Source organism: Brienomyrus brachyistius, chromosome 6 (assembly GCF_023856365.1).
Source record: "Brienomyrus brachyistius isolate T26 chromosome 6, BBRACH_0.4, whole genome shotgun sequence".
Taxonomy (NCBI): Eukaryota; Metazoa; Chordata; class Actinopteri; order Osteoglossiformes; family Mormyridae; genus Brienomyrus; species Brienomyrus brachyistius.
The window spans coordinates 15,687,774-15,715,088 of NC_064538.1; the positions used below are offsets into that span (position 1 = coordinate 15,687,774).

Consider the following 27,315-nt stretch of genomic DNA (forward strand, 5'->3'; position numbering starts at 1 on the left):
TTTAAGATCTGCGAGGGACTTTCGTAGCAGTCCAAGGGAATCTAAGATACTGCACGTATATATAGTATAGTAGTAACCATTCTGAAAGTGATCATGCGACACTACTAAAGGGATCTGCTTCCCGACTTAAGACCCTCCAAGGGTGTTAAAGAGCAATCTGAAATGGCACCGTGAAATTTTAACAAATGTGGCAACCAGTTCTACTTCCAGGTAGTTTGGGTGTTTCTTTAAAAATACTCATACCGTAATCATAATGGGGAAGATACAATGTTACAATACCCAGGAAGCGACATCAGGGAATCGTGTGTAGAAGTTATCTAATCAAAAGCGCGCGCCCGGCGCCACTCAACAAGGGGAGCTGGAATGTCACGTGACATTGCGTGCGGCCAACATGGCGACGCAGTGCTGAGGTAGCACAGCTCTGGACAGCTCAGAGAGAACGACCCATGTCGTCACCCAGATTTTGTTTCCATACTTGTCACCTACCTAGGCTCGGTGCTCGATCAACAATGACGGCCTGAGAGAGTGAGAGGGAGAGCGCGCGAGCGAGACAGAGACTGCTTATTTATCGGCGAGAGATGCAACAGCAACAACCTCCCGAACGACCACGGCAGCAGCAGCAGACGGAAAGTACCAAAACCAAGAGCATGTTTCTGTCCAGGGCGCTGGAGAAAATCCTTTCGGATAAGGAAGTAAAGCGGAGCCAGCACAGTCAGCTGCGCAAGGCCTGCCAGGTAGCGCTAGGTAAGGCGATTGCAGCTACTACGCGTTACCTGGCTCTTCTCCTTTACGGACATTACCGTGAAGGCGTGGGCCTCCTTGTTGAGCTATGGGCCGGCGAGCTTCCCTACCGAAAGCTTGTATGTTATGTCAGTCACCCAGCCTGGAAACTTAAGTACGTTACGTGAACGGACTCGTCCATCTAATAGGCCGTAAAGGATTATACTTGTCCCCTGTGTCGCCGTGCCGATCAGCTGTTTTCAGATCGGAACCTTTCATCATATTTTAAAGCCCACCAAGAATATAAACCACATTTTAGAAAGTGACGCGATCACCGGCAGTAAAATTATCTGCTGTTTAACAGCGCACCGAATAGTCGTCGTCATAACCCTGGTCCGTGTAGCCGGTGTGGGGCTGATCCGGCAGTTTGTTGTCAGCCGGGGGAGAGTCCTTCGCCCAGGCCAAACGCGTGTGCCATACGTGGCAGTCGCGGAGAAGGAAGCGCTTGGCCGTTTTGCGCAATGCTACCTTACTTCCGTTTACTGTTTGAATGGGTCAGTTCTGACTTATTTATCATTCTCAAATGCATCAAGATAAATCGTTAACTGTGCAAAATAAAATGTTCTCTTAAAGCCTCCCTTAAATGCCCTCAAAGCAGAACGGCTCTCCCCTTTTGTTTACACAGCTCAAGGCTGGTCCTGTGCTTGCTTGTCAGCAGAAGGCGACAGTTTTGTGTGGGCCGTGATATTAATAGGAGCCAGTGTATTTATTATTCACGAAACCTTTTAATGATCAGCTTTCAAGCATAACTTACCACTATGAAGGTTTGACAGCTACCCTGACTTCTTTTTGTTTCATAGAGCAGATTTCGAGAGAAATGTTTTCAACCCAGATACAGTTTGACTAGTTATTGTTTTGTTTGTGCTGCATATTTATTTCAGTCTTTAAAATTTCGATCTGTTATGGTATATGATTACGGGGATTGACTGAAAACACGAACCCGGGGTCTAAACTTGTTTTCCTATATATACGAGGCAGTCTAATTATTCACCAGCCTCTCAAATATCATCACTGTCTGCGTGTTGTTCTAAAGTTAGTTTTTACGGAGTTATTCTAAAATTAATTTTCCTTTTCAGAGTTACGTATGGCGTACCCAGATGTCATTTAAAATTGGAACCGTCTTTAATTTGCCAGGCAATTCTTGATAGTACAGTTTGTGGTTTATTATGGATGTATAGTAATTGGTTACACTTTTCCACAGACATCTGTCCTTTTAACGTAGTTAATTATTTGTCAGTGGTAAGTTTTCAGTTGTTGCGTTCTTACTCAGATCTTTGTGTTTGTCCCTGTTCTGTGAATTTTGAATACTTTATAGTCTTTTTTGTAGTAATACAATATTTTATTTCCTTTGATGTTTTTATGAAAACTTCAGCTGAGCATATCTTAAAATTCTCAGATATTTTCCCCTTGTTGCTTATTGCCTAATGCATCATTAAGGCTTTCAAATAATGCTGAATTTACCAATGTAATTAATTAATTTTTATTTTGAAGTACATACAGTTAGTTTTTTATTTGGAAAATGGGTCTTATAAGGAATTAAGTTTGATAGCTGGGAGCTGGTGTAGGTACAGATTATTTTTGTACTTTGAACATACATTTGTCCATTGAAACTTCATTTCAGCCCTCACTCACTTGAGAATGTGTGCTATCCACATACCGCATATGAAAAGACATTTTTTTAAACTGGTTCTTTTGGTATGCTAAAATGGGTGGCCATTATTAACCATTATTATTAAAGTGTGTCTATCTCTGGAAAATTGTCTTTAAAAATATGAGTTTAGAGTTAAAAAAAACTCTTCTTTGCTGATATGTTAATCATTGTCCATCAGTTATCTTTTCTACATGTGTATATGTCTGACCTTTTAAACGCTCTTGTCCTTTTTGTTCATGCCTGCTTGCACCATGTTCCTTACAAATGTAGATCCACCTGCCTTGTACACTGTAGATTCATGGACCCTAATAGCAGTTATGGTTTCTGTTGGCCTAACCCTGCCTCCCTTCTCTGCCTATTTCCCACTTATGTCTGCGCATTTGCACTTTATTTCATTAGCACTTACTTCAGTATATTTCTCGCATTTATGGGTAATTATCCCTCTCACCTAGCCTGCTCTCACTCTTTTACATGGGCATGTTGGTAGCTAATGGGAAGCTGACTGTAGAGGAACACTACCTTAACTGTTATGGGGCAAGGTGCCCCCCCCAACCCAAGACGAACATGTAGGCAGGAAAATGGCCAAACAAAGATGTTTTCACACAAAAAAATTATGATGTGTATTTAACTGAATTGCTGTTCTGAAGAAAAGTCGCATACTTGCCGTTGTCAAGTGCTTATGTTAAATGTTTTTAAAATGTAAAAATATGGACTGTTGCCTGAATGGATATGAATGTTTATAGTATAGGAATATATTTTTAAGGACTGTTCCTGCATTATATGGGGAAGAGATTCTAGGTGACAGCTGCTTGCGGACTGCTGCAGCCTTGCTGGGTTTATCAAATCTCAGAGCACACAATAATGATGTCGGCTCTCTGCTTTTCCTCAGCTGGTTCGCTGTTAGTTTTTTTTTTTTTCCCAGATCACTTTTTGGTGTTGTGTGACACGCATGTATTAAACATAGTTGATGATAATTCTTTTTTCCCCCTTCACAGATGAAATCAAAATTGAACTGGAAAAGCAAAAGTAAGTTTGGACACAAAGATGTGTGTTGGCTTTTTAAAGACAGCTTCTCTTCCAGTTTTAAACATCTGTTTCATTGTACTAGTAGTGCTTTTCATAATAAAAGTTGAAATGTCAATCATTCTGTTTATGCAATGTAAATATTAGAGGAGATTGTTTCAACTCGGTTGCAAAACAAGTAAAATGTTTTCTATTTTGTTCTAAGAAACTTTTTTAGTATTTTGTTTGTTCTCTCTTTACTTACTTCACTGCAGTGTTTGTTGCACTTTAGTGACTGATATCCCTTATTCATAAACTGCCCTTTTAGTTAAACAAGTATGGCTTGCTTACAAAATTCTTAACATATCATATGCTCAGAGGATAGTAATAATGCAAAGTCTTTTGTGAATGATGTGTTACTCACGTGTGCTTGCTGGACATGCCAGAGATGGCACTGTTATTGCCCCCAGGGTCAACTATATCGAGGCGGATAAGTATGTGCTTCCATTTGAGCTGGCATGCCAGTCTAAGTCCCCACGCATCGTCACCACTTCTCTGGACTGTTTACAGGTTTGTAGCTGTGGTTTGATTTATACTGTCAATCAGTATCTGTGCATGCACTCATGGGGTGATGTGTGCCTCTCTGACCCTTATCAGAAGCAAATCCTGTAGCTGTCAGAGAAATTTGAGTTAATTCCAGTTCTTCAGAGACACCACCCTGTCTCCTCTCTGAACCTCACTTGTGGGCCACTTTGGCCAAAAGCACCAGGGCCCCTTAGCGAAATTATAGCCATCTATGGACACAAATTTGTATTCATGTACAGTAGCTCTCATAAGCACAGAGGTTTTTCCTCTGAGTTTTCAAGTACCATAAAGTTTTATATAAGACTTAAAGTCTTATCAAAAAGTTAACAGAGCATGACAAGTGCTACAGTGCCACTGTTCATGGAGACCCCTCCAAGCACTGTCGCAGAATCCCCCAGAATCACTGGTCCTGCAGTCATGTCACTTCCCTTGTGCAGAAGCTGATCGCTTATGGCCACATCACTGGCAATGCGCCTGACAGCAGCGCTCCGGGCAAGCGACTCATCGACCGCCTGGTCGAGACCATCTGTAACTGCTTCCAGGGTCCACAAACGGACGAGGGCGTGCAGCTACAGATCATCAAGGTGAGAGCTCATCTCGCTAGCCAGCTGTTGCTCTTGTCAATCTGGCCACTTCCTGACAGAAAGTCGGGCACTTGCTGAAATAATCTGAGACTTTAACTTTCGTGGGAAGCTGTGCGTGGGGAATTCTGGGAGGCCCTTTGAACACCCTTGAGGGAAATGAGTATCAATGGCAGCTTCTTACAGGACGTGAGTGCACTGAAGTGTATTGCTATTGTTTTTTGGCTGTGAGAGATGCCTGGGTAGATAGGTGGGCTTTTGCGTTGTCCCTCTGTTACCCAGGGATTGCTTCTTTTTCTTTATTTGATCAGTTGGCAGAAGGCTTGTGTGATTTGACAATGATATCAGTAATCGATGATGGCAAACAATGACTAGATATAATCAGTCCCAATATTTTTTAAATAAAATATCGCCATTTTTTTTTTTTTTTTTTTTTTTTTAGACATTGCTTAGCCCTAGTTTGCAGTATCCTATATTGAATGTGACGGTGAGCGTGCCAACAGGTATGTCCTCTGATTTTGTGCTGAGGACCCCAATGACTGCCAGCTAGGCTGTCCAGGTCGTGCCTGACTCTGAACTCCTTTTGTTTGCATGCCCAGATGTATGGTTTGCTCTAAACCACTTGGAGTCTGATTCCACATTTAAGTAACAAGCATAGATCAGGTGGTTCTGTGGGCTGCCTGAGGGCCCAGCGCAGCCCTGTCTCACTGAATATGTGGGCTGAGTATCTGATAGCAAAGCGATGGACCAAAGTCCATTTTGATGAGGCAATGTCATCTTTTGATAAGTGTTTTGTTCAGCAGTTGCGACAGTAACAAAAAAGGCTCTTACACAGCCAATAGCCAACAGCTTCCTTTTGCATGTAATATTAATTATGGTGTATTTTAGTATCTTAAATTAATGGGTCAACATCTTAACATGCTGGGAAAGTTTAGCTTTGTCACACAGGTGTTTTCATACAGAAATATAACCAAAATTGTGGAAATTTGTCAATAATCATATTAAATACATATGAACATCATTTTCATCCAAATATTAAACTAATATTTGGTTTCAGTGTAATTCTAATTTAATTATGATGTATGTGTCATTAGTGCTGTTGTTGACAAACAGCCCTTTGCAGCAGTTGCTGATTTTCAGGCCCCTTCTCGTCTGTGTGTGTGTGTGTGTGTGTGTCTGTGTGTTTGTGTGTGTCTGTGTGTTTGAGAGAGATTGTGATTCTGTCTGTCTGTCTGTCTGTCTGTCTCTGTGTGGGGGCTTCACTAAGTAAGTAAAACTTTATTTATAAAGCACTTTTCGGAGACAAAAGACACAAAGAGCTGTTCAAGTCCCAAGCAATCAATCTTACAATACATAAACAATATATAAGATGCATATAGTATTTATACACATACAAACACTTACACACTGTACAAATGCCGACTGCCCCTGACGTCACCCTTCTGGACAGGCGCTCCTGACGGCTGTGACCTCTCCCCACATCGAGATCCACGAGGGCACAATCCTGCTGACGGTGCGCACCTGTTACAACATCTACCTGGCCAGCCGGAACCTCATCAACCAGACCACGGCCAAGGCTACGCTCACGCAGATGCTCAACGTCATCTTCACTCGCATGGAGACGCAGGCGGTCAGTGTGCGCCTGCTCCAGTTTGCCCCCACTCTGTGCATCTGTGTCGTTAGAGGAGGTCTCACTGAAAGCCTCCCTGCTGGCTTTGCTAGATGCTGGAAGCCCGTGAGATGGAGATGGAGAGACACAGACTGCAGCAGAGCACCTCCCCTGCTGCCACTGCCACGCGCCTATCCGTGTCACCCTCGCCCACCGCCAGCTCTGCTGACCAGAGCGGCGTGTCCCCCTCCTCTGCGGGAAGCCCCTCCCTCAACGGCCGGCTGGAGATGCACATGGGTGAGGAGGAGGAAGCAGCAGCAGCGGAGAATCAGACATGTGCCGTCTCTGTGGGTCCAGGTGGGAGCCCAGTCTGTAGAGTCAATGCAGTCACGGTGGCCTGGGGAACATATAGGAACGAGGTTTCCATTTCGCGTTGTGTTTAAAGACGTTGTCTATTAAGCAGCCAAAGTTCCGACAGAGCCAGAGGAGGATCTGCAGAGGACCGGCCCAGTGGTAGAGGAGAAGCCGGGGGAATCGCATGAGGTGAATGATGCAGATCGACATCAGGATCGGAAGCGAGAACCAGGAGTGGAGGTGGAGGACAGCCCAGAAGCCAAACCGGGTGAGCAGGCCCGACTCCTGCCAGGAAGGAAATGCTGCGTGTGAATTAATAACGCGATGAATGAAAGTCAAGATAGTGAAGAATAATAATAACAAACGGTTAAGGTGTGAGATGCTTGTTGAAAGCTGTAGCATTTCTGCATAGTGACTGCGTTGGTGTTCAGAATCTGTTGTGAAATCTGCCAGGTGACCGGATTTGGTCAGTACACATCTATTTAGGACGACAAGTCAAATATCAGATATTCAATTTCAAGGTCTCTTGGATTGGTCATTTCTTTGTTTCCCTGGAAGCAGAGACAGAGTCCCAGCCCACTTCCCGGTGTGATCCGGCTGAAGTAGCAGGCGCTCCCAGCGGGAATGACAGCCAGCAGATGAATGGTGTCTCAGAAGACCACGCCCACATATCCTCCTCAGACATCCTGGTACGTAGCCTGGATTGCAGTCAGGCGGGGGTAGCTTACACCGGGGGCGTGTCCTCCTGCCAACACCTGAATAATGACGCCCAGCCTTACAGAACCATGACAGTATGAGGTCTAGGCACCGGTACAGGGTTATGAGCTCATTCCAGAGTGCTGTTGATATGCTAACCACATGGTTCATAGTTGGTTATACTTGTCAGTGTTGGAGTGCACAGGTACACTATTGACTTTTGAAGGTGTACATCTCTCGCGTCCTATTGGTTTGATTTTTGTGTTTGGTGGGGAGTTAGGCTGACAGGTGTGTTTTATATCAGTCATCAATGGGGAAAAATATAAATTAGGTACAGTAGCTTGATTTTTACAGCTGTTTTTTTGTGGAGATAACATGTCATAGAGGCTCTGAAATGGCGAGTTGGTCTTTGTTGTCAGTCTAGCGCATCCCTGGACATTAATGCTAAGGAGCCTGACTTTGGCACCTTGACTGTAGTAGCAGTGGTCAGATTTCACAGTGGAGGGGAATTTACTTATTTGGGAGCGAAACAGCAGTTTCATGTGCCATGATTTCTGGCAGAATTTGTTTGCGTAACCCATTGCTGCATGTTCCCCTCTTTCCACTTTTCCAGGATGTGGAGGCAGCGCCGGGCGTGCCCACTGTCATCCGCTTCTCCCATGTTCTGCAGAAGGACGCCTTCCTGGTCTTCCGCACCCTCTGCAAGCTGTCCATGCGGCCACTGGCCGACGGCCCCCCGGACCCCAAGTGAGTCTCATGTCCCCACCGAGGGCCTGGGTTGGTTATCTGATCAGTGAGAAACCCAGCATGTGCAGTTTCATTCAAATGGTGACTTTTATGTTTATGTATTTAGCAGACATTTTTTTCCCTTTTGTGATGTATAAGTGAGACAAACGGCATATTACAAACATGTACTAAGGAGTCAACTAAGAATAAGTGCAGCTAGATTGAGCTTCCGAAGAATGCCCTGGTAAAATTGTGAGGAGTATTGGAGCCGGTGCTGCACAACTACCTCTGACAAAGAGCCTAATAAGATAATTTGATGACCAGCAGTGAGTTGCACCAACTTAGTGTAAATTTGATCATAAACTCTGATGCAAAGTATACCTTAAGTCTTACGTGGAAACTAGCGCCGCGTTCGTTTATTGCACCACTCCTATTTGTTACATCATATTTACTAGTTAGTTACTAAATAAAAATGTCACACAGAAGGTTGTTTTTGTAGTGGACAACCAATTAATTTTGCTGTCTGATATTACCGTAACTAACTGGCTGTTCCACATGTTTGTTGAGTCTGGGTTATGCATGGCTACCGATTTTTGTCTGTATTTGTGAGAACTGTGTAAAAATACACTGCAATGATCCCATAATGTACCACCATCAGCGGTGCGATGTAAGAAGTACACTTGCTAGGTAGCTTGTTGGGTTTGGTTTAGGGCTGCAATGGATCACAAAACTCACGGTTTGGCTTGATTAACGGTATTTAAGTCACGAATCGGATCATTTTTTGGATTAGCATCCATTTACTGCATAAAGAACTAAAAGAAAAGTCTAAGCAAGGAACCTAAACTTGCCTTTTTACATGAACAAAGACTGCTTTTCACTGCTGCTGTGCATTGGACTGTAGTCCATAGAGGACATACATTATTGTTTTTTCTGCTTTGTGGCAAGATCACATCATCTTTTCCTCATGATCTCTATAGCCAAAGTTGTTTTCTTAAGATCACAAAATGTTATCTTAGAAAAACAGAAGTTGTAATTAGACATGCGACACGTGTCATGAGAAGGAGGGAAGTGGATTCCAATAAAATAGCCATAACTACCACGTTATTGCATTCTCCCAGAAATCTAAAATTCCCCATGTCCTGTACTTAAGTGGGGTATTCTCTCTTATTGTGAGAAATGGTTTTAAGTTTAAAATGTTAGTGGCAATAGAACTTTCACACCAGCATGTTTGAACTTTGCAGTTAATCTGCGGTTCACAAACGGGGGGATCCATACAGGGTCTGTTATACCACTCGTATGTTTACCAAGTTTGTGATTTAGTTAGACAGACATTCATTGTAGGTTCTTCACAGTTGTTCTGCCACACAAGAGGCTCAAGCTTAATGAATACAAACAGGGTTCATGTGAAACAAATAATGGCAGAGCAACGTATTTTTCTAGAAAAAAACGTATTTTTCAACGTTTACTCGCTGGACTAAGGTTAATATATCAAGCCAGCAACGTTGTTTTATCCCAAATCAGTGGAAAAGGTAATATTATTAAAATAATCTCTAATGTTAAATACTGTTACATGTTAAAAACAAAAAAGAATTGTTAGGTTATTCACATCTGTGCCATTTTCACCACTTTTTGGTATGAGGGACATTGTACCTGATGTTAAGGTAGTATAAAATTTACGTTATAACTTAGTGCTATGTTGAAACTATTCGCATGGTGCAACCGATTATTTAAAGTAGTGCGTAAACTTAGAGGCAGTTGACGTCCATCATAGGCTAAGATCGAATTTGCGCTTAGCTGGTGCAACCCACTGTAGAAGTACAGCATAACATTTCAGGTAAAGAGGTATCCGATTAGTAGAGAAATTCATTGGAGCACATGGGTCTTTTAGGACACCTCTGATGTTTAGTCAGTGTGAGTGGCTGGTGCACGTCTCTCTTGGTGGCCTGCTGGTGAAGCTCACATGCCCCCCCCAACCAGGTCCCACGAGCTGCGCTCCAAGGTGGTGTCGCTCCAGCTGCTGCTGTCCGTGCTGCAGGCCGCTGGTCCCGTCTTCCGCACACACGACATGTTCGTCAATGCTATAAAGCAGTATCTGTGCGTGGCGCTCTCCAAGAACGGCGTCTCCTCCGTCCCCGAGGTCTTCGAGCTTTCGCTCGCCATCTTCCTCACTCTGCTGTCGCACTTCAAGGTGCACCTGAAGATGCAGATCGAGGTATGGTCCTCGTGTCACTCCTTGTACTCGTGTCATTGTGGGGCTGGGGGAGTTTCCATCGGTGTCACACCAGACCAGCCATCGTTAAATTCAGCTCCCAGTGAAGAGCAGGGTATCGGCGTCATCCTTTCACTTTTGTGGCAGGTGTTCTTCAGGGAGATCTTTCTGACCATCTTAGAGACATCATCCAGCTCTTTCGAACACAAGTGGATGGTGATTCAAACCCTCACTCGGATCTGCGCAGGTAACCAGGTGTCCAAGATGTACCTGCTGTTTACCCTAAGCAGATAGCAAGCCTACGTCCTATTCTTGGAGGCGGAGTCTGTCACAGGGCGCACACACACACACTGATGGGGCCAGAGATAGCAGCGTGAGGAAAGTTGAGTATTCAAAGATACAGGAGAGCAAAGTCAGAGGGGAGGTGGGAATTAATCCCACACTGCGGGTGGTATGAGTGCTCCCTCCATTAAAGTTGCTGAAATTCATTACTGCATCGCTCTGTTCATAACCGTTCTATACAAATTACCTTGCCACTAAAATTTTATCTGTAGTTGGTTCATACGGCTTTCAGTTTTAGACCATAAAAACTTGTGAATAGGGCTGGTAGATTCCCATTAGACCTCAGACTAAAGCCACATGTCCTCTGCTGTGTCCCTGGCTCTGCGGCTCGGCCAGACGCTCAGTGTGTCGTGGATATCTACGTCAACTATGACTGCGACCTCAATGCAGCCAACATTTTTGAACGGCTGGTCAATGACCTGTCCAAAATCGCCCAGGGCAGGAGTGGCCAAGAGCTGGGGATGACCCCACTGCAGGTGAAGCGTTGCTTCATTACAATTTTAATGTTTTAGTTTTGTGTTTTAGGGAAAAGATGTAAAGAGAACTAATCATTAATATGGTTAACCCTCCCCCAGGAACTGAGCTTACGTAAGAAGGGCCTTGAATGTCTGGTGTCCATCCTGAAGTGCATGGTAGAGTGGAGCAGAGATCTGTATATTAACCCCAATCTACAGGCCAACCTTGGTGAGAAGACCTCCGTGTGCATTTGTGTGTCTCTGTTTTTGTATGGAGCTTCAGGAGACGCACTATTAATCTTACCTTGCTTTCATTTAGAAATGTATTGGCCAACTATCTTATTGGCTGTTACAGCAACAATCGGCCATCACCTGATGGTTAAAAATGAGCCGGTATTTACCTGCGATAATTCCCTTTGAAAAGGTGACCCATATTGTTTTGCACACCAGCGTGCTGTCTGCTGTGTGAAAAATGTCCGCTGTGTACAATTTTAATGTCGTTAGACGTTTTGCAAACGTTGCTCTGCTAAAATTTCATAATGAGGATCTACTAGTAAATATTTTAAAATGGCAAATTTGATTGCTTACCTTAAGGTGAGACAGTGAAGAATATGAAGAGTTTCTGAAAAAACAAATCCGTTCCAATAAAGAAGGCTGCAGTACTGCCGAATAATGGTAGTCTGTCAGTAATGCAAGAATTTGATAGCAAAAGAAAATTCAGTGCAGATAGTGCAAAATCAAAATAGATTACTTGGAAAACTACAGTTTATCAGACTTGATGATCAGCCCTTCTTTGTTACATCAGCAGTCCTAGAGGACTATTTATATGCCAGAGTTGTTTTCTTACCAAAAAAATTATTTTTTTTTCATATTTTTGGAATGTCATTCATTTAAAAATTTATTTGGACGGAGAGTTCCTTTAAACTTATTTAAACAAACCTCCCTAAGTTTTGGTATCTATAGGTGGCAGTTTTCAAAAGAATCAGTTATTGGTATTGACCAGAAATTTCCTTATCAGTGCTTCACTGCTTTGTTTTGTCGCAGTTGGTTGTCCTTAATATGCATTTTTATGGTCCATCTCCAGTTCTTGAGTTGATTGTGTGCCTGTGTGTGTGCCTGTGTGTGTGCCTTGCTGTCGCAGGCCTGGAGCGCCCACCAGAAGCAGAGACCCTGGAGGGGAAGCTGCCCGATCACTTTGCCTCCCGCAGGGACAGCACCAGTTCCTTGGACTCCACGGTGTCGTCCGGGGTGCAGATCTCACAGCTGGACCACCCTGAGCAGTATGAGGTCATCAAGCAACAGAAGGAGATCATTGAGCACGGCATCGAGCTGTAAGCCAACTAGCAGAACAACTGAATTATCAGTACATTTATGTTTCATTTGTACAGTTTAATAGGATTTTCACTTGTAGGGGTGTTAATGATGCACAAAATTACAGTACAGACTTTGATTTTGGGTTCACCGTTTGGTGCAATTTTGGTACAGCAGGGAAAACAAGTCTTGAAATTATTTATATATTAACTGCATCCATAGCGATAAATAAACACCCCTATAGCCGTAATTATTTCTTTAACCCTGTCAGAATTTCCTGGCAGAAGCACCTCAAATGCCAGGGGCAGACTAACTTGCAGAAGCTGTTTTTGTCTTGATCCAGACGTACACATACTCGAATGACATCGTCTCGAACCAGTTAGCACGTTGGATGTGTTTCATCATATCCCAATTCTGTATAACAGAGATGACATAGTTTTGTATCAACTGCACTCTCTCCAGTACTGGTGAAATTTATTGGAAAACCAAAATGTTTCCAAACTGCCGATTTATGACTGAGCAGTATTAGCCATAACTAACTCCCAGGTGCAATTAGCATAATGCTTTTGTGTTGAACATCTATATGTGAATTTAGGTTCTGCCCATGTCAATAAATGTATTCGTTCATTTCATTGTGAGCATCTTAATCTCCCCGCGAGAAACAACCACATGAATAGATAAGGTAACAGCGGGTTTTGGGGTCAGCCAGCATCCTGCATCCCTGCATCAACAGTTAAGCATTTAACCAAATAGTTTAGTGGTTGCAGGAATAGTCATTCAAACTATCTTTATTAAATGATTAAGTACATGGTGATTTCTTAGTTTTTTCACTGTTTCACAGGGTGCCCTTGATAATCTCATCCCCGTTTACATTTCTTGTGCTGCCAGGTTCAACAAAAAACCAAAGCGAGGCATCCAGTACCTGCAGGAGCAGGGCATGCTGGGAAATTCAGCAGAGGACATTGCTCAGTTCCTCCACCAAGAGGAGCGGCTCGACACGGTAAGAGGCCTCAGTGTATCTGCAGTTCCCGCTTTCTCTTCAGCGTTCCTCTCAGAACTAGGTTGAGAGCGGGGAGACTATATGCATTCTGTTTCCATTCTTGATATAATTTTTGCCATCTTAGTGGAGGAACTTTATTCCATGGTGTTAGTTCCAACTAGTTTATGCCCCAAAATTTTGCTGTATTGGCTGCTCCAATAGAGTTATACCTGAAACCACTAGGTCTTCAGCCACAGTTTAATCCCAGTAGCATCATGTCTCTCCCAGTAACACCACCCTTGGGTTAATCTCTCCTGACCCCGGCAGACCCAGGTGGGTGAGTTCCTGGGAGAAAATGCACGCTTCAACAAGGAAGTGATGTATTGTTATGTGGACCAGCTGGACTTCTGTGGGCGGGACTTTGTGTCCGCCCTGCGTGCCTTCCTGGAGGGGTTTCGGCTCCCGGGTGAGGCCCAAAAGATCGACAGACTGATGGAGAAGTTTGCTGCCAGATACCTCGAGTGTAACCAGGGGTGAGGGCCGCAGTGCGTGTGCGTAGAAGCCGTGCTCGGGCACGTGCGAGGCGTGCATGGGAGCTGATCCCAGCCTGGTGTGCTCCTCCCATTGCAGACAGACGCTCTTCGCCAGCGCCGACACGGCCTATGTACTGGCCTACTCCATCATCATGCTGACCACTGACCTGCACAGCGCCCAGGTTTGCATTCTCTCCTCTATCGTCTGCTTGGCTCCTCAGCCCAGGTTAGCTCATGCATATATCTGTGCAGCATCGCCAAGACGAAGCAGAAGAACATTAGCACTTTCAGCAAGTCTTTTTCTCTCGTTCGATCTTTTTCACTGTTGCACTTTTTCCAAATTACTGAACTCCCCTCCGCCGATCACCTTGCACCTTTTTTCAAACTCACCCGTATGCAGGTCAAGAACAAGATGACAAAGGAGCAGTACATCAAGATGAATCGCGGTATCAACGACAGCAAGGACCTTCCTGAGGAGTACCTGTCAGTCATCTATGATGAGATTGCTGGCAAGAAGATTGCCATGAAGGAGAGCAAGGAGTACACCATCACTCCCAAGTCCATCAAGCAGAGTGAGTGGGAGCAATGCGCTGATCTTTAAGCAACTCCGAAAAAAAATCTATAGCTACTTACAGGCCTGCTTTGGCCAAGTTAGCGGTGTTCTCATTCCCAGCAGGAATCTATGAACGTTTCCCTGACCTGTGGTGCCAGTCCCAGTCACTAAAGAACTAGTGGGGAAAAAGTGGGGAAAAAACATTTGCGCAATTTCAAATTCAAGTGTTAAATGACTCAAAGTAGGTCTGCAAACTTGAATTGCATTTTAAATAAACTGAAAATAACCAAATTGGCTGATCCAAAGAACACAATGGAGAAAAAAACCATTTACAACATAGTTTAATGTAGCTTGTCGGATTCTGCTTCCCTTACAGGCGTCGCCAGCGAGAAGCAGAGGCGGCTCCTCTACAACATGGAGATGGAGCAGATGGCCAAGACGGCCAAGGCGCTGATGGAGGCGGTCAGCCACGCTCAGGCACACTTCTTCAGTGCCACGCATCTGGAGCATGTGAGGCCCATGTTCAAGGTAGGGAACACCACTCGTTCCCCCTGTGAACCTCTAGAATGCGCCCGCTAAAGAGGTGAGCTGCATGCCAGTTGGACAGACGCCCTTGGCAGCGGCCACTTCCCGCAGCGCAATGCCTACGTCGGCTACCTGCATCGAAGTCACTCTGGCAACCAGCTGCCAGGGGCCAGGAGCTGACAGTGGCTCCCATGCGCTTTCCCTCTGCATTCCAGTTGGCCTGGACGCCCCTGCTGGCAGCCTTCAGCGTGGGCCTACAAGATTGTGACGACCAGGAGGTGGCATCGCTGTGTCTAGAAGGCATTCGCTGTGCCATCAGGATCGCGTGCATCTTTGGCATGCAGGTCAGCCCCCAGCTTTCTTCCTTCATGCCAGCTCTCATGTACAGTAAGCGTGTGCTCACTGGGGCCATCGGACGGTGTGCATGCTTCACAGCTGGAGAGGGACGCGTACGTCCAGGCTCTTGCCCGCTTCACCCTGCTGACTGCCAGCTCCAGCATCACTGAGATGAAGCAGAAGAACATCGACACCATCAAGACTCTCATCACTGTTGCTCACACGGACGGCAACTACCTGGGGAACTCATGGCATGAGGTGCGGTGACCATTACAAAGTGAATGTTTACCATCACTAACCTAGTGCATTAACATTATATTTATGTTATTGGAAATGCATTGTGAGCAAGTGTTAGAGAACAGTTTGACTTTCCTGTAAGTTTTCTTCTGCCCTTCGCAGATCCTGCGATGCATCAGCCAGCTGGAACTGGCCCAGTTGATCGGCACGGGGGTGAAGACCCGCTATATCTCGAGCATGGTGCGGGACAGGGAGGGCAGCATTAAGGGATTTCCAGTCGGTGGGGATGAGTTCATGCCCCTCAGCTTCGGTAGGTCCTGCGATACTATCACAGATACCAGCACAAAATGTCTTCAAAAGAAAGGCTTGCCATGAGCTCCCATTGTAGTCATTATGTACAGGTAATGTCAATGTCCTGGATTGTCGTGCCTGGGAAAGGAGCGTCTGCATGTGTGTGTGTTTCAGAGATTCTAGTTCAGTGCATTTTTAAATAGGAACCTCCCTGCTGTAATATTTTTGCCCTAGCACACTTCAGTGCGATGGTGATATAACGGATATTCAAAAACAAATGACCATTTGACCATTTTTAGCATTGCATATGAACTCCAAGTGACTCCAAGTATGAGCATGTAGTGCTGAGTCTGCATGTTTGCTGCTGCTGCAGGGACATTGGTGGGGGGCCAGGACAGGAGGCAGATGGCCCACATCCAGGAGTCCGTTGGGGAGACAAGCTCCCAGAGCGTCGTGGTGGCTGTGGACAGGTTGGGCACCCTTAACATGGCTGGATGATAATCCATTGAGGCAAATGCATAATCCTTGTACATCACACCTGCGTAAACTGATGCCTGTTATTTAATCATCTGTTTACTGCCCATGGGGTGTGTAGATGATACTCTTCCCCCTCCCTCCATCCTAGAGATCTCCCCGCATTCCTAAAATCTTCCAACCTTTGTCCTGGATTTTGTTTTTCAGGATCTTCACTGGCTCTACTCGGCTAGATGGGAACGCAGTGGGTGAGTGTCCACGCTGGACTCTGAGTGAATCTGCTCCATCCCTTTCTCCAGCCTGTGGCTTTAATGGCATATTCCTCTCATGTCAGTGGACTTCGTGCGCTGGCTTTGTGCCGTTTCCATGGATGAACTGGCGTCCCCGCACCAGCCGCGCATGTTCAGCCTACAGAAGATAGTGGAGATCTCCTACTACAACATGAACCGCATCCGCTTGCAGTGGTCCCGCATCTGGCAAGTCATTGGAGACCATTTCAACAAGGTGCGCAAGAAAGCAAGCATGCCATATGTCTGCTACTATGCAGACCGTTACCCAGACTGACATGTTAGATGTTGTATTGCATGTTTTTGATCCAATTCATCTGAGGGGTCTTTTTCTCTTTGGGGATATTTGTTGGGGTGTTCCTCAGGTGACCTAAAATGCTTGGTCCTTATCGCCTGTGCAGCAGATACCCTGTTTATGGCCCAACAACACGCATCGTCATAGCATATGATGAACCTACAGAGTTGAACAACAATACTGAGTCCTGTTTATGGTGCATCTGTGTTTGTGTGGCCTCTAACAGGTGGGCTGTAACCCCAATGAGGATGTAGCCATCTTCGCAGTGGACTCTTTGCGACAGTTGTCCATGAAATTCCTGGAAAAGGGAGAGCTGGCCAACTTTCGCTTCCAGAAAGACTTCCTGCGGCCTTTTGAACACATCATGAAGAAAAACAGGTGGCGAGAGGAACGCCAAACCACCTAAAAATGGCTCATGACTCTCAATGAGAAATGACCAACACTTTATTTCTCTCACATTTTGAGGAGCATAAACCTTGAACCTGTGTGCAGGTCACCCACCATCCGAGACATGGTTATCCGCTGTGTGGCCCAGATGGTGAACTCTCAAGCTGCGAACATCCGCTCGGGCTGGAAGAACATCTTCTCGGTGTTCCACCAGGCTGCGTCGGATCACGACGAGACCATCGTGGAGCTCGCCTTCCAAACCACTGGGCACATTGTCAGTGAGTTGAATCCTTCTGCGGTTTGACTCTCACAACAGGGTTCTGTAAGTCGGTAATGTCTTTGTTGAAGCACCTATACAGCGATTAGAGCACTCTGGTGTATAACTGGTTTCTAATTAGTAAGCGGCTGTAAAGGTCTTAATGCAGCCCCCCTGCCCTCCCCCACAGCGCACACCTTCCAGCAGCACTTTGCCGCCGCCATCGACTCCTTCCAGGATGCGGTCAAGTGCCTGTCCGAATTTGTGTGCAATGCCGCATTCCCAGACACAAGCATGGAGGCCATCCGACTCATCCGCCACTGCGCCAGATACGTGTCTGAAAGGCCGCAGGTCAGCGCGACACTCACTGCCTCCCCCTGACGTACAGGTTGCTTAATAATGTAGTTATTGAAACATGGCGTTTGTGCCGATGTCTGAATTTTTCAGTTTCCATGTGTTTTTAAATGGCTTCAGGATGGGTCGACTTACGATATTTCAACTTTACGATGGTGCGATAGCGATGCACATTTAGTATTCATCAAGCTTTGAATTTTGATCTGTTCCCAGACTAGCGGTATGTCATACGATACTTTTTTTACTAATGCTGGGTGATGGCAGCATCCACATAGCCATGCCTTCAAATCATGAGTGTACGCATCATACAGTAAAACTCCATAGCAACCCGTCCACAGATAAGTTGGGCAGTACAGTGTGCGCGATCGATTTAATGAGCCACAAATTAAGAAGTAGTGCTTAAACAGTATAAAACTGCAACTTTCACTTCTGTTGATAAAGGGCGCAGACATCTTGGATTCTGAACTTGGGATCCTCTGCACTGCTCCGATATATTTCTCGGATCTCCGAGAAACGGAAGCACGCATGTCGTCACTTCCTACTCGGAAACCGAGTTCCGAGAGCAAACGGAACACACCATTAGTCAACCAGTTGATACCCATGTTGCTGTTAAATTCCTCTTGTAACCAGTAGAGGGCACACCTTCCTTCAGCCTTGTGGGGAGTGAAGCCATGAATGAAGAAGAGCTTGGCAGTTCTGCATGGAGATGAAGCACACAGGCGGTTTGTGCCGGTTGTGCCCTGTCTGCTGTGTGGTCTCTGATGTGTTACTTTGACCCCATGCCTCAGGTTCTTCAGGAGTACACCAGCGATGACATGAACGTCGCCCCTGGTGACCGGGTGTGGGTTCGAGGCTGGTTTCCCATACTCTTCGAACTCTCATGCATCATCAACCGTTGCAAGCTGGACGTGCGTACCAGGTGGGGCCCAACCAGTGATACTGGCGACCTGATAAAACACATTAAAGATACTGTACTGTATCCATCTATGAGCCTTCATAATGTATATCTCAAAAACTTTATCAGGATGTAGGTAACCAGAGCACATACAAACACTAATTTATTTATTAAGTGTACCACTTTTATCTAAGACCTGATCACTCTAACCTAAGGCACATTCTCTAAGTGGCATGACTACAGCCATATGTTTCGTATTGCTGCTAGACCTTGCTTTGAGGACCCTCTAACCATTCCTGTTTACAGACATGCTTTAACACCTCTGGATTTCCAAGCATGAGCAGTTAGCCCAATAAACATGGAACTAAGACAGGAACAAAGATCTGGGTCAGGTGTGTCAAACTCCAGTCCTGGGGGGGGCAGAGCCCTGCACATTCTTGGGTTTCCCCTCATTTAACACACCTGATTTAACTCCTTGTGCTAATACCACACAGCTCTTGAGTTGAATCATTTGTGGTGGAACAGGGAAAGAACTAACCTACACAGAGCTCCAGGCCCTCAGGACTGGAGTTTGACACCTCTGATCAAGGTGAAAATCACCCACCCATATCATGAAAGAACTGACATTAGGGCTGCACAATTTGGGGAAAATATCTAATCGCGGTGTTTCTGACAGACATTGCGATTACGATTCGATTTGCGATTTTAATTTTTTTATGTCAAGCTTCAGTTCAGTATTCAGTGTGTAGTAATTTTAAAACTTATAATGCAGCATGAGATACCATCAATATTAACTGGTCTATATTCTAATGCAAGGATGAGAATTTAAGGATGTGGTGTGTCAAGTTAAATAATGTAATAATGAAAACAATTGCAACAAAAAGAAAAATTGTAATATTGTTTTCTATACAAATCAATTGTAAATAATTGTAAATTGGAATATAAAAATGTATGTGTTCAGGGTTGCAAACTCAGACTCTCACGCAAGAAATCTTACGGCAAATCTATATTCCATTATGAACTTAAAATTAGCTGCAGTTTGCGAACCCTACAGGCTATTTACAAGGTAATAAAACTTGACTCTGCTGTAATATCTCTCTAAGTGTCCCTGACCTGTGCCCTCCCTACTCGTGCCTGATTCTTCCATACAGGGGCCTGACAGTGATGTTTGAGATCATGAAGAGCTATGGTCACACCTTCGAGAAGCACTGGTGGCATGACCTCTTCCGTGTCATCTTCCGCATCTTCGACAACATGAAGCTCCCGGAGCAGCAGACGGAGGTGGGTGTGGCATGTTGGTGGGCTGGGCATGTTGGTGGATGGGGCAGGACTGCAGGGCAGCTCTCTGATCCCATGGAGGTCTGACGGCCTGTGGTGTTCTGGTGTCTCTCAACAGAAAATGGAGTGGATGACCACGACATGCAACCACGCACTGTATGCCGTCTGTGACGTGTTCACACAGTTCTACGAGCCGCTCAGTGAGGTGCTGCTGGTGGACATATTTAACCAGCTGCAATGGTGTATCCAGCAAGGTGAGTCCAACAGAGCTCTTCTCCCTGTGTAGTATTTAAATACCTATATAGTTTGATTACGGGCGCTTTTCCACTGCACCAGATATTGTACTTTTGGTACGGTACTTTTCCATTGACTTCCGGTCGAGTTCCAGTGCCTAAAGTGCCAAACCAGCTGGGGTACTTCAGTGCTCTGGGGTGGGAGTGCAAACGCTTTCTGTTGACTTGGCTTTGCAAATAGCCTCTGAAACACAATACAACAACCATCCTGAAAAAAAGTTTTGATAAACAAAAATAAAGTAATAATGGATGTGTGGACAAATGAAGAGACCCAAACTTAAACTGCGATCTGGTCGGAAGAACAGATACAAGAAGATTAGGATGGCATGATGATAAAGTATTTTGTATAATATGTTAGGACAGAATGGTACTCTGAAATAAATATTGAGGAATTTATAAAACAAAACAGGAGTTCAACAAATTTCTCACAAACCATTCTAGAGTGATTTAAACAGTAAGAATGATTATGATTGTCTAAAAAAAATGAATGCAGCGCTCATGCAAAAGCAGTGGAGGTAAACTGTTTTTTAAACATACTCTAATCTTGAAAAGAAATAATCATTAAAATTGCTAAGTTGTTTTTTTATTTCTATGACAGTAAATATGGTGTAGTGAAACTTAAACCCCTTGTGCTGTAATGTCCGGACAGTATGAAGAAGCCTGATCTCAATCTAGCTGACTAGCCATGTAAGAATTGCAGGTATATAGCTGCACATAACATACCACACATCGTCCAGCCCTATAATATAGTATAGCAAATTTTCAAATTCAGTACATAATACCCAGCCTCATCTTTGATGTCATTCGGTGCTGGTTCCAGTTTTAACGCCAGTGGAAAACCAACACCTTGAAGTACCGTATGTTTGGTGCTTTGTTGAAATACTAAAAGTACGGTGCCTGGTGCAGTGGAAAAGCACCCTAAAATACAGTATATGACTCTGTTCATATGATTCTTGGAATGTTGATATGGAAGCTGTTGATGGCGCACTTGTAGAAACTGCTGTCTGGTGTGACCTACGGTGAGCAGTGGAGAGCAATATGAGCTCAGTGTCCATGTGGAAAGAGACTGGTGTCATCCTGGGGTGGAGGGGGACGCGTCTCACCGTGACTGTGCGGTTGATCTAGATAACGAGCAGCTGGCGCAGTCGGGGACAAATTGTTTGGAGAACCTAGTGATCCTGAACGGGGAGAAGTTCAGCCCAGAGGTGTGGGACGTCACTTGCGCCTGCATGCTGGAGATCTTCCAGTCCACCAGCCCCCATGCGTGAGCACACTGCCCCCTGCTGGGCTCCCCTTTCACCATGATTTTGACAGCTCTTTAAATCCGAATGGACATTTTATTAAACTTGTATTTTAGATCATCTTGAAACTTACTCAGCATGTAGCGGTGTGTTACTGTTCTTTAATGCTTTAATGGACAGTTGGCATTCCTTGGTCCTTCAATGACATGTTCTCAGTGTGAATGAATGCACATCTTTAAGAGGTTGGGCTCATTTATAGCTTTACTCTCCTTCAGACTTCTGACGTGGCGGCCCGCAGGTGAGGAAGAGGAAGCTGGCGACTACAAACACATGGTAAGGTCACGCCCCACTGCAGAGGAGCAACAGCGTGTCCATTGCCACAGTCCCCTTAGATCGGCATAGCAACAGACTCCATCTGACTAAATGCTGCTCATGCTGGTGTGGCTTTAATCACATCTGCGCAGCACGAAAGCCCTTCGGACTGAGCGCATCTTTCCAGGGACGCCCGCTTCCTAACCTCCGTGATTGCTGCTTCTCCCATGCACAGGATGTGGAGCTGGACTCGCAGTCTCAGAGCAGCTTCGAGCGGACCTTATCTGAGCGCGCCCACAGTCAGATCTCCACCGTCAGCGACGACACCTGGAAGGGGAGATCCCATGCCAGTCAGTTGGGCTCCTCATATTCCCTTGACTTTCCCGTGATTTAGATGGAGGGCAGTGTTATGGTTGCTGTGGAGTTCTGTCCCAGAATGCCCTGTTTGTACAGATACTGCCTTTGGCAGTATTACTCATTCTGATAGGTCTCGGTTTCCTTCCAACTCACTACGTGTTTCTAATACTGTGTTTCTCTTATCTGCTGGTTTGGTTAACACGAAATGAAATGTGTCCCTTTGTCAGAAATGACAGACCAGAAGCTATTCTCCTGCCTCCTGATCAAGTGTGTGGTGCAGCTGGAGTTAATCCAGACCATCGACAACATCGTCTTCTATCCCGCCACAAGCAAGAAGGAGGACGCGGAGAACATGGCAGCCGCCCAGGTCCGTACCCGCCATTACTGGCCCACTGCTTGCTGCAGTTTAACACGAGGGATTAATCCACATGCAGACATACCAAGAGAGTGCTCGTCTATAGTCATGACGTTGGTGGTTGTTTTGTAAACACAGTTTGTGAAATCCTGAAGTAGCTCAGCGTCCCCCCTGACATGGATTAGGAGGACCCTATCCCGTCTTCTTTCTTCCAGAGGGATGTGCTGGATGAGGAGGCGGAGCCAAGCAGCACGGAGGATAAGGGCATGTACCTCCAGCTGTCACCCCAGCACCTCTTCAAGCTGCTGGACTGCCTTCTAGAATCACACACCTTTGCCCGAAGCTTCAATTCAAACAATGAGCAGAGGACGGCACTTTGGAGGGCAGGCATGTATGGGGTGTCATGGCGCATTCATCAGCCTTGGTTTTTATTGTCACTGTAAAAGTTGCATTTCAGGTGTTCGCCTCCTGACCTGTTTTCGATTTAGCTTTGAACAGATAACAAAACAACGCAAAAACAGGTAACAGTGCAAAAGAAATAATGGTATAAAACAGTTGGGGTCAGTGAGATAAGCTGATGTACATGGTACTCGCCAAGGAGATGTGGAAGTTAATCTGCTAACCTAGACTCCAATATCTAACCAGTTGAGAGAGCCATTGGATTTGCACAAAGACCACTCGGCAGTCTTGGGATTGCTGAGGCCCAAGGGGGCAGTAACATTGCTTTGGCTGCTCTACAAAAGCTGTTCCGCTCCCTGATCCCGGGTGCAGAGAAGTGTTACCTCTGATGGCTCGTGTTCCCGTTTCTCCCAGGCTTCAAGGGGAAGTCGAAGCCCAACCTGCTGAAGCAGGAGACCAGCAGTCTGGCCTGCAGCCTACGCATCCTCTTCCGCATGTATTCAGACCCGCGTCTCTGCGACACCTGGCCGGATATTCGGACCCGGTTACTACTGTGAGTGTGGCTGCTCACCAAAGTATCAATACGACTGGGGCTCTGGGTAGCGCTCACTCACTACATATATGCTTTTCTGTTGAGCCACAACACTGTCAAGAAGGTGAGCAGCATTGTCCATAATCAGCAGGAGTCTGGACAGAATCCTTCTTTCCGTTAGTGTTTTTTTTTGTAGAACTCCCATTCAGGGCATCAGATGGATTGTTAACTAATGAAACTGTCAGTAATCTGGTGATTGGATGGACCTGCTCAGTACTGAACTCCGCTATCGTTGCATGTCTTAAAAGAAGTGCGGTGAAAGTGTGTGGAGGTGGCTGTAGGTGTGTCAGGGATGTTGTATGCGGAGCTTGCTGGTGATCGATTGCCTTCTCATGGCAGTGTGTGCAGCGAGGCTCTGGCCTACTTCATCACCCTGACGTCTGAGAGCCATCGGGAGGCCTGGACCAGCTTGCTGCTCCTGCTGCTCACCAAGACCCTCAAACTCCCAGATGACAAGGTACCACCGGCGCCCCCTCTGGGACACCTGCTTGCCTGGCAAGACAGCACTGGTCATAAATGATGCCCTCTAAATTTAACCCAGGTCTCATTTTATGTGGCACTGAATTCATTCGCACATTTTTTATTCTTGGCTGATGTTCAGCACTCTCGTTCTTCCAGTGCAGCTTGAGTTGAATTTATCCATTGAAACATTTTTATAGTCTTAGATTAAGCACTTTAACTGAAGGATATAGCAACAGGATCTAACCAATATGCTTATGTTCGGTGTCTTTGAGTAATAAGCAATATTCTGTTAGAAAAAAAGATTATTATTGAGAAATAAAATGTATATTTTTGTGTCCTGTATTTTCCACTTCAGTTCCACATTTCAGTATGAAGTTCCAGATGTATTTAAATAACATAGCATTTTGTACATTTTTAATGTACCGTTTTAACTCTTAGGCTGAGTTACCATTTAACTGACCCTTTAAAAAAGGTTTTTAGTAAAGACAAGCATGAGGCTTTTTTTTGCGAAATCTAATCTTAGGCATCTGCTTTAGACTGTTGCAACTGTTTGTAACATTTTATAGTTATTTATGAAGTTTTTATCTTTTTGATTCTTCTCTTTGTTTTAATACACATTTACTCTCACCATGAATATACCCATGGTTGCTGGCATGGCAATAAGTATCGTACAAGTATAGTGTAGATGGAAATTCAGATTCATTTGAGTTGTATGCTTTTGTAAATAAATGGGGCCGTAATTATGCCTCACGTAAGACTGCCCTTTAATGAATGCTGTGTCAAGGTACAGTGACTGCATGCTCTTACTGATTGTGCTGTCTCGTCAGTTTAAGCCACACGCATCCTGCTACTACCCCCACCTGTGCGAGATGATGCAGTTCGACCTGATCCCGGAGCTCCGTGCCACCCTGCGGCGATTCTTCTTGCGCATTGGCTCTGTCTTCCAAATCGCCAGCTCGGAGGGCGTGCCATCACGGCCTCCGGCACCCTAAGCCTGCATGAGGATCGGAGAGGAGATGCAGTGGCAGATTGGTTTTAGAAAGACGGGTGAAGAACACAGCACCCCCTAGTGGGCTCGGAGGAGTGCAGCAGGGTGTTCCAGGCACAAATGGACAAAGCCCTTTCCAATCCTGTAGGCTGAACTCTGGCTGTCTGTATTCCAGAATCGGTGATTGTACCTTCCAACCTGAAGCATTATCCATACCTGCCTTCACTCATGGATGCCATAGGTAGCCGCACATAAATGCACTGTGAGACAGGTGGACAAGCCTTTACCTTGACTGCATTCAACATTCAGAAGTGAAATAACATGGTTTAAAATGATTTATTTATTAATGTTTGTTTGTGACTTTGTGTGTGATGTTGAGACTGAACAATTAAGTGTTCTCAAATGTTAAATTATAAGTCTAAAGGGAGAGCAACAACTAATGGATCTTCTGAACACACGGACAGTGCTAAGGGTCTAGCAAGTGTAAGCTTAGCAGGTAGATCTGTGTTTGTGGAGATTTGTCAATGACAGGTCATTGGTTTGCTGACTTTGGACTTCTGTTTAAAAACAACTTTTGATTCCTTCCGTTTTTGTTTTTTGCTTCACTTGAAGACGGCATTGCACCTCCAGTCACAAGAATCAGTTACAATGACACTGCTGTCACACACCAACAAGAACTTCAGTACTCCCAGCTCTGTAAAATAATGTGCTGACAATTTAAATGATTTTACACTGTGGGCATTAGCCTGCTTTGATGAGAAACAATGCCTGTGAAGTCAAGGTTATGCTTAGTTTACCTCTTTTCCAGGGGCTGCACAGTCCTTAGTTCTTTAAGGTAATTGTCTGCGGTTAGTACTTTTGTTCTTTTGGAGCTAACATGCTAGGTTTGTGCTGACCCAGATGCTGGGGGCCCACACTCGTTGATTGGCAAATAGCACTTTTTAAGAAGGGGAGGGGTGTTACAGCTTTAGCTCTGTCTGTCAATGACTGATGCTGTTACTCCCTGGAGTAAAAAAAATGTAAAAACAACATTCATACACAAAAGATGTTTAAAAACATGCATCTATCTGACAGTATTTGTAATGTGGCTTCTGCTGCTCATTGGAGAGTCGTCTTTAAAGGTATATAATTATACATTTTCTCACACACCCAGATCTCTACCTGTTTATTGTGAATGTCTCTCTTTATGGGCTTAAGACCTAATGAGTTCCAAGTTCACAATGTGAAAATGGGGTCCACTCACATCACCTTATCTGTAGATAGACGCTAAGGGAGTAGTTATGTTTTTTCTGCCATGAATTACATTTATTTTATCTAGGCTAAAGGAACTATTACATTTTAAATATACTTTGTTAGTTTTTAATTTCTGGTCTTATAACCCAAGTTTTAAACGTGAGATGTGCGTATAAAACTGAGGGACTCAGACGTGTTTGTTTACGTTCCAATAGTCATGAACTGGATTCGCAGTTTGTTGTCGAGCTATACAAGGTGGACTGAAACTTATTTACTAAATTCCCCTTCAGTCATTCTTTTATTGTTACCAAGTAACCTCGGCGCTTCATATATCTCGATTGTATGTTAAATATTACCAACGTTTGGGACTTGGCCCAGTATAATTCGAATGGGAACGTGGATGCATTAACCCTTAACTGCACAGCACGCGAAACTGCTCGGCGGTTGATACATATGCCATTGTGCAGTCGAATACGATACTTATTTAGCTGAACCTTACTTCCACGCTACTCTGCAAAGTTCAATACGCGCATTTTTTTTAAAGACGTGATTTTATGAAGTGCATATTTTGAAAAGCATTCCATTCCTTGCATCTGTGGATGTCTACTTTTTCCTCGAGAAAAGGGGTATATATATATATATAAATATAAATATATATACAGTATATGGAGAACACTGTAAAGTTCGTGTAAAATAGTTAAAATATACTATATACAGAAACCGTGATGTAATAATTCAGGCATTTGGTCAAGTAATCAATAAACTTTTAATTCTGATCTCTTCTGTTTTTGTTTGAACAGTTTGAAGTGTATGTTTGGACTTGGGCTTACAGAACTCTAGGATGGATGGAAGGAGGGATTACTGGTTTTTGATATTGCCCTAGCTGGATGTCAAACGAAATTAAATTCGTTAATCCACATGAAAAAGGAAGCATTTATCATATGTGCCTTTTATTTGAATTGGATTATTTAATTTATAGTTTGCTAAAGCTTTTTGTCAGGAAAAAACCGTGTGGAGCCGTAACGTACTACATCTTTTTAGCTTTAGGTATATAGGTCCGTTCATTTCATAGCCTTTTTAGGTGTAACGGCCGCAGGGGGGC

General features: G+C 44.7%; 1 protein-coding gene across 3 annotated transcripts; it reads left to right on the forward strand.

Annotated features, from left to right (window-relative positions):
• The first annotated feature begins 354 nt into the window (after positions 1 to 354).
• arfgef2 (ADP-ribosylation factor guanine nucleotide-exchange factor 2 (brefeldin A-inhibited)) lies at positions 355 to 26,132 on the forward strand. 3 transcript variants are annotated; one of them, XM_049016027.1, is made up of 39 exons: positions 355 to 744; positions 3,427 to 3,457; positions 3,880 to 4,003; positions 4,456 to 4,602; positions 6,050 to 6,229; positions 6,322 to 6,565; positions 6,669 to 6,830; positions 7,121 to 7,251; positions 7,872 to 8,005; positions 9,962 to 10,196; positions 10,341 to 10,440; positions 10,872 to 11,011; positions 11,111 to 11,219; positions 12,132 to 12,321; positions 13,190 to 13,301; positions 13,608 to 13,813; positions 13,911 to 13,995; positions 14,214 to 14,385; positions 14,743 to 14,894; positions 15,107 to 15,235; positions 15,327 to 15,485; positions 15,627 to 15,774; positions 16,129 to 16,225; positions 16,437 to 16,477; positions 16,564 to 16,733; positions 17,038 to 17,189; positions 17,304 to 17,476; positions 17,645 to 17,805; positions 18,597 to 18,727; positions 19,855 to 19,984; positions 20,100 to 20,235; positions 21,400 to 21,538; positions 21,791 to 21,848; positions 22,063 to 22,177; positions 22,412 to 22,551; positions 22,755 to 22,926; positions 23,353 to 23,491; positions 23,870 to 23,987; positions 24,820 to 26,132. In XM_049016027.1, the coding sequence occupies exons 1-39, from the start codon at positions 579 to 581 to the stop codon at positions 24,982 to 24,984; spliced, it is 5,493 nt and encodes a 1,830-aa protein (XP_048871984.1). In that variant the 5' UTR covers positions 355 to 578; the 3' UTR covers positions 24,985 to 26,132. The 3 variants fall into 3 exon arrangements, with proteins under 3 accessions (XP_048871984.1, XP_048871985.1, XP_048871986.1); XM_049016028.1 differs by having other exon boundaries at positions 7,124 to 7,251; XM_049016029.1 differs by having other exon boundaries at positions 6,672 to 6,830.
• The last annotated feature ends 1,183 nt before the right edge of the window (positions 26,133 to 27,315 follow it).

What these genes read in the sequence shown, in the direction of transcription:
- arfgef2 (XM_049016027.1), top strand. Translation starts at nt 579, where the DNA reads ATGCAACAGCAACAACCTCCCGAACGACCACGGCAGCAGCAGCAGACG. An exon ending in CTTCTCTGGACTGTTTACAG is followed by an intron (nt 4,004 to 4,455) that starts GTTTGTAGCTGT and finishes TCCCTTGTGCAG; the next exon opens with AAGCTGATCGCTTATGGCCA. An exon ending in AGAACATGGCAGCCGCCCAG is followed by an intron (nt 22,552 to 22,754) that starts GTCCGTACCCGC and finishes TCTTTCTTCCAG; the next exon opens with AGGGATGTGCTGGATGAGGA.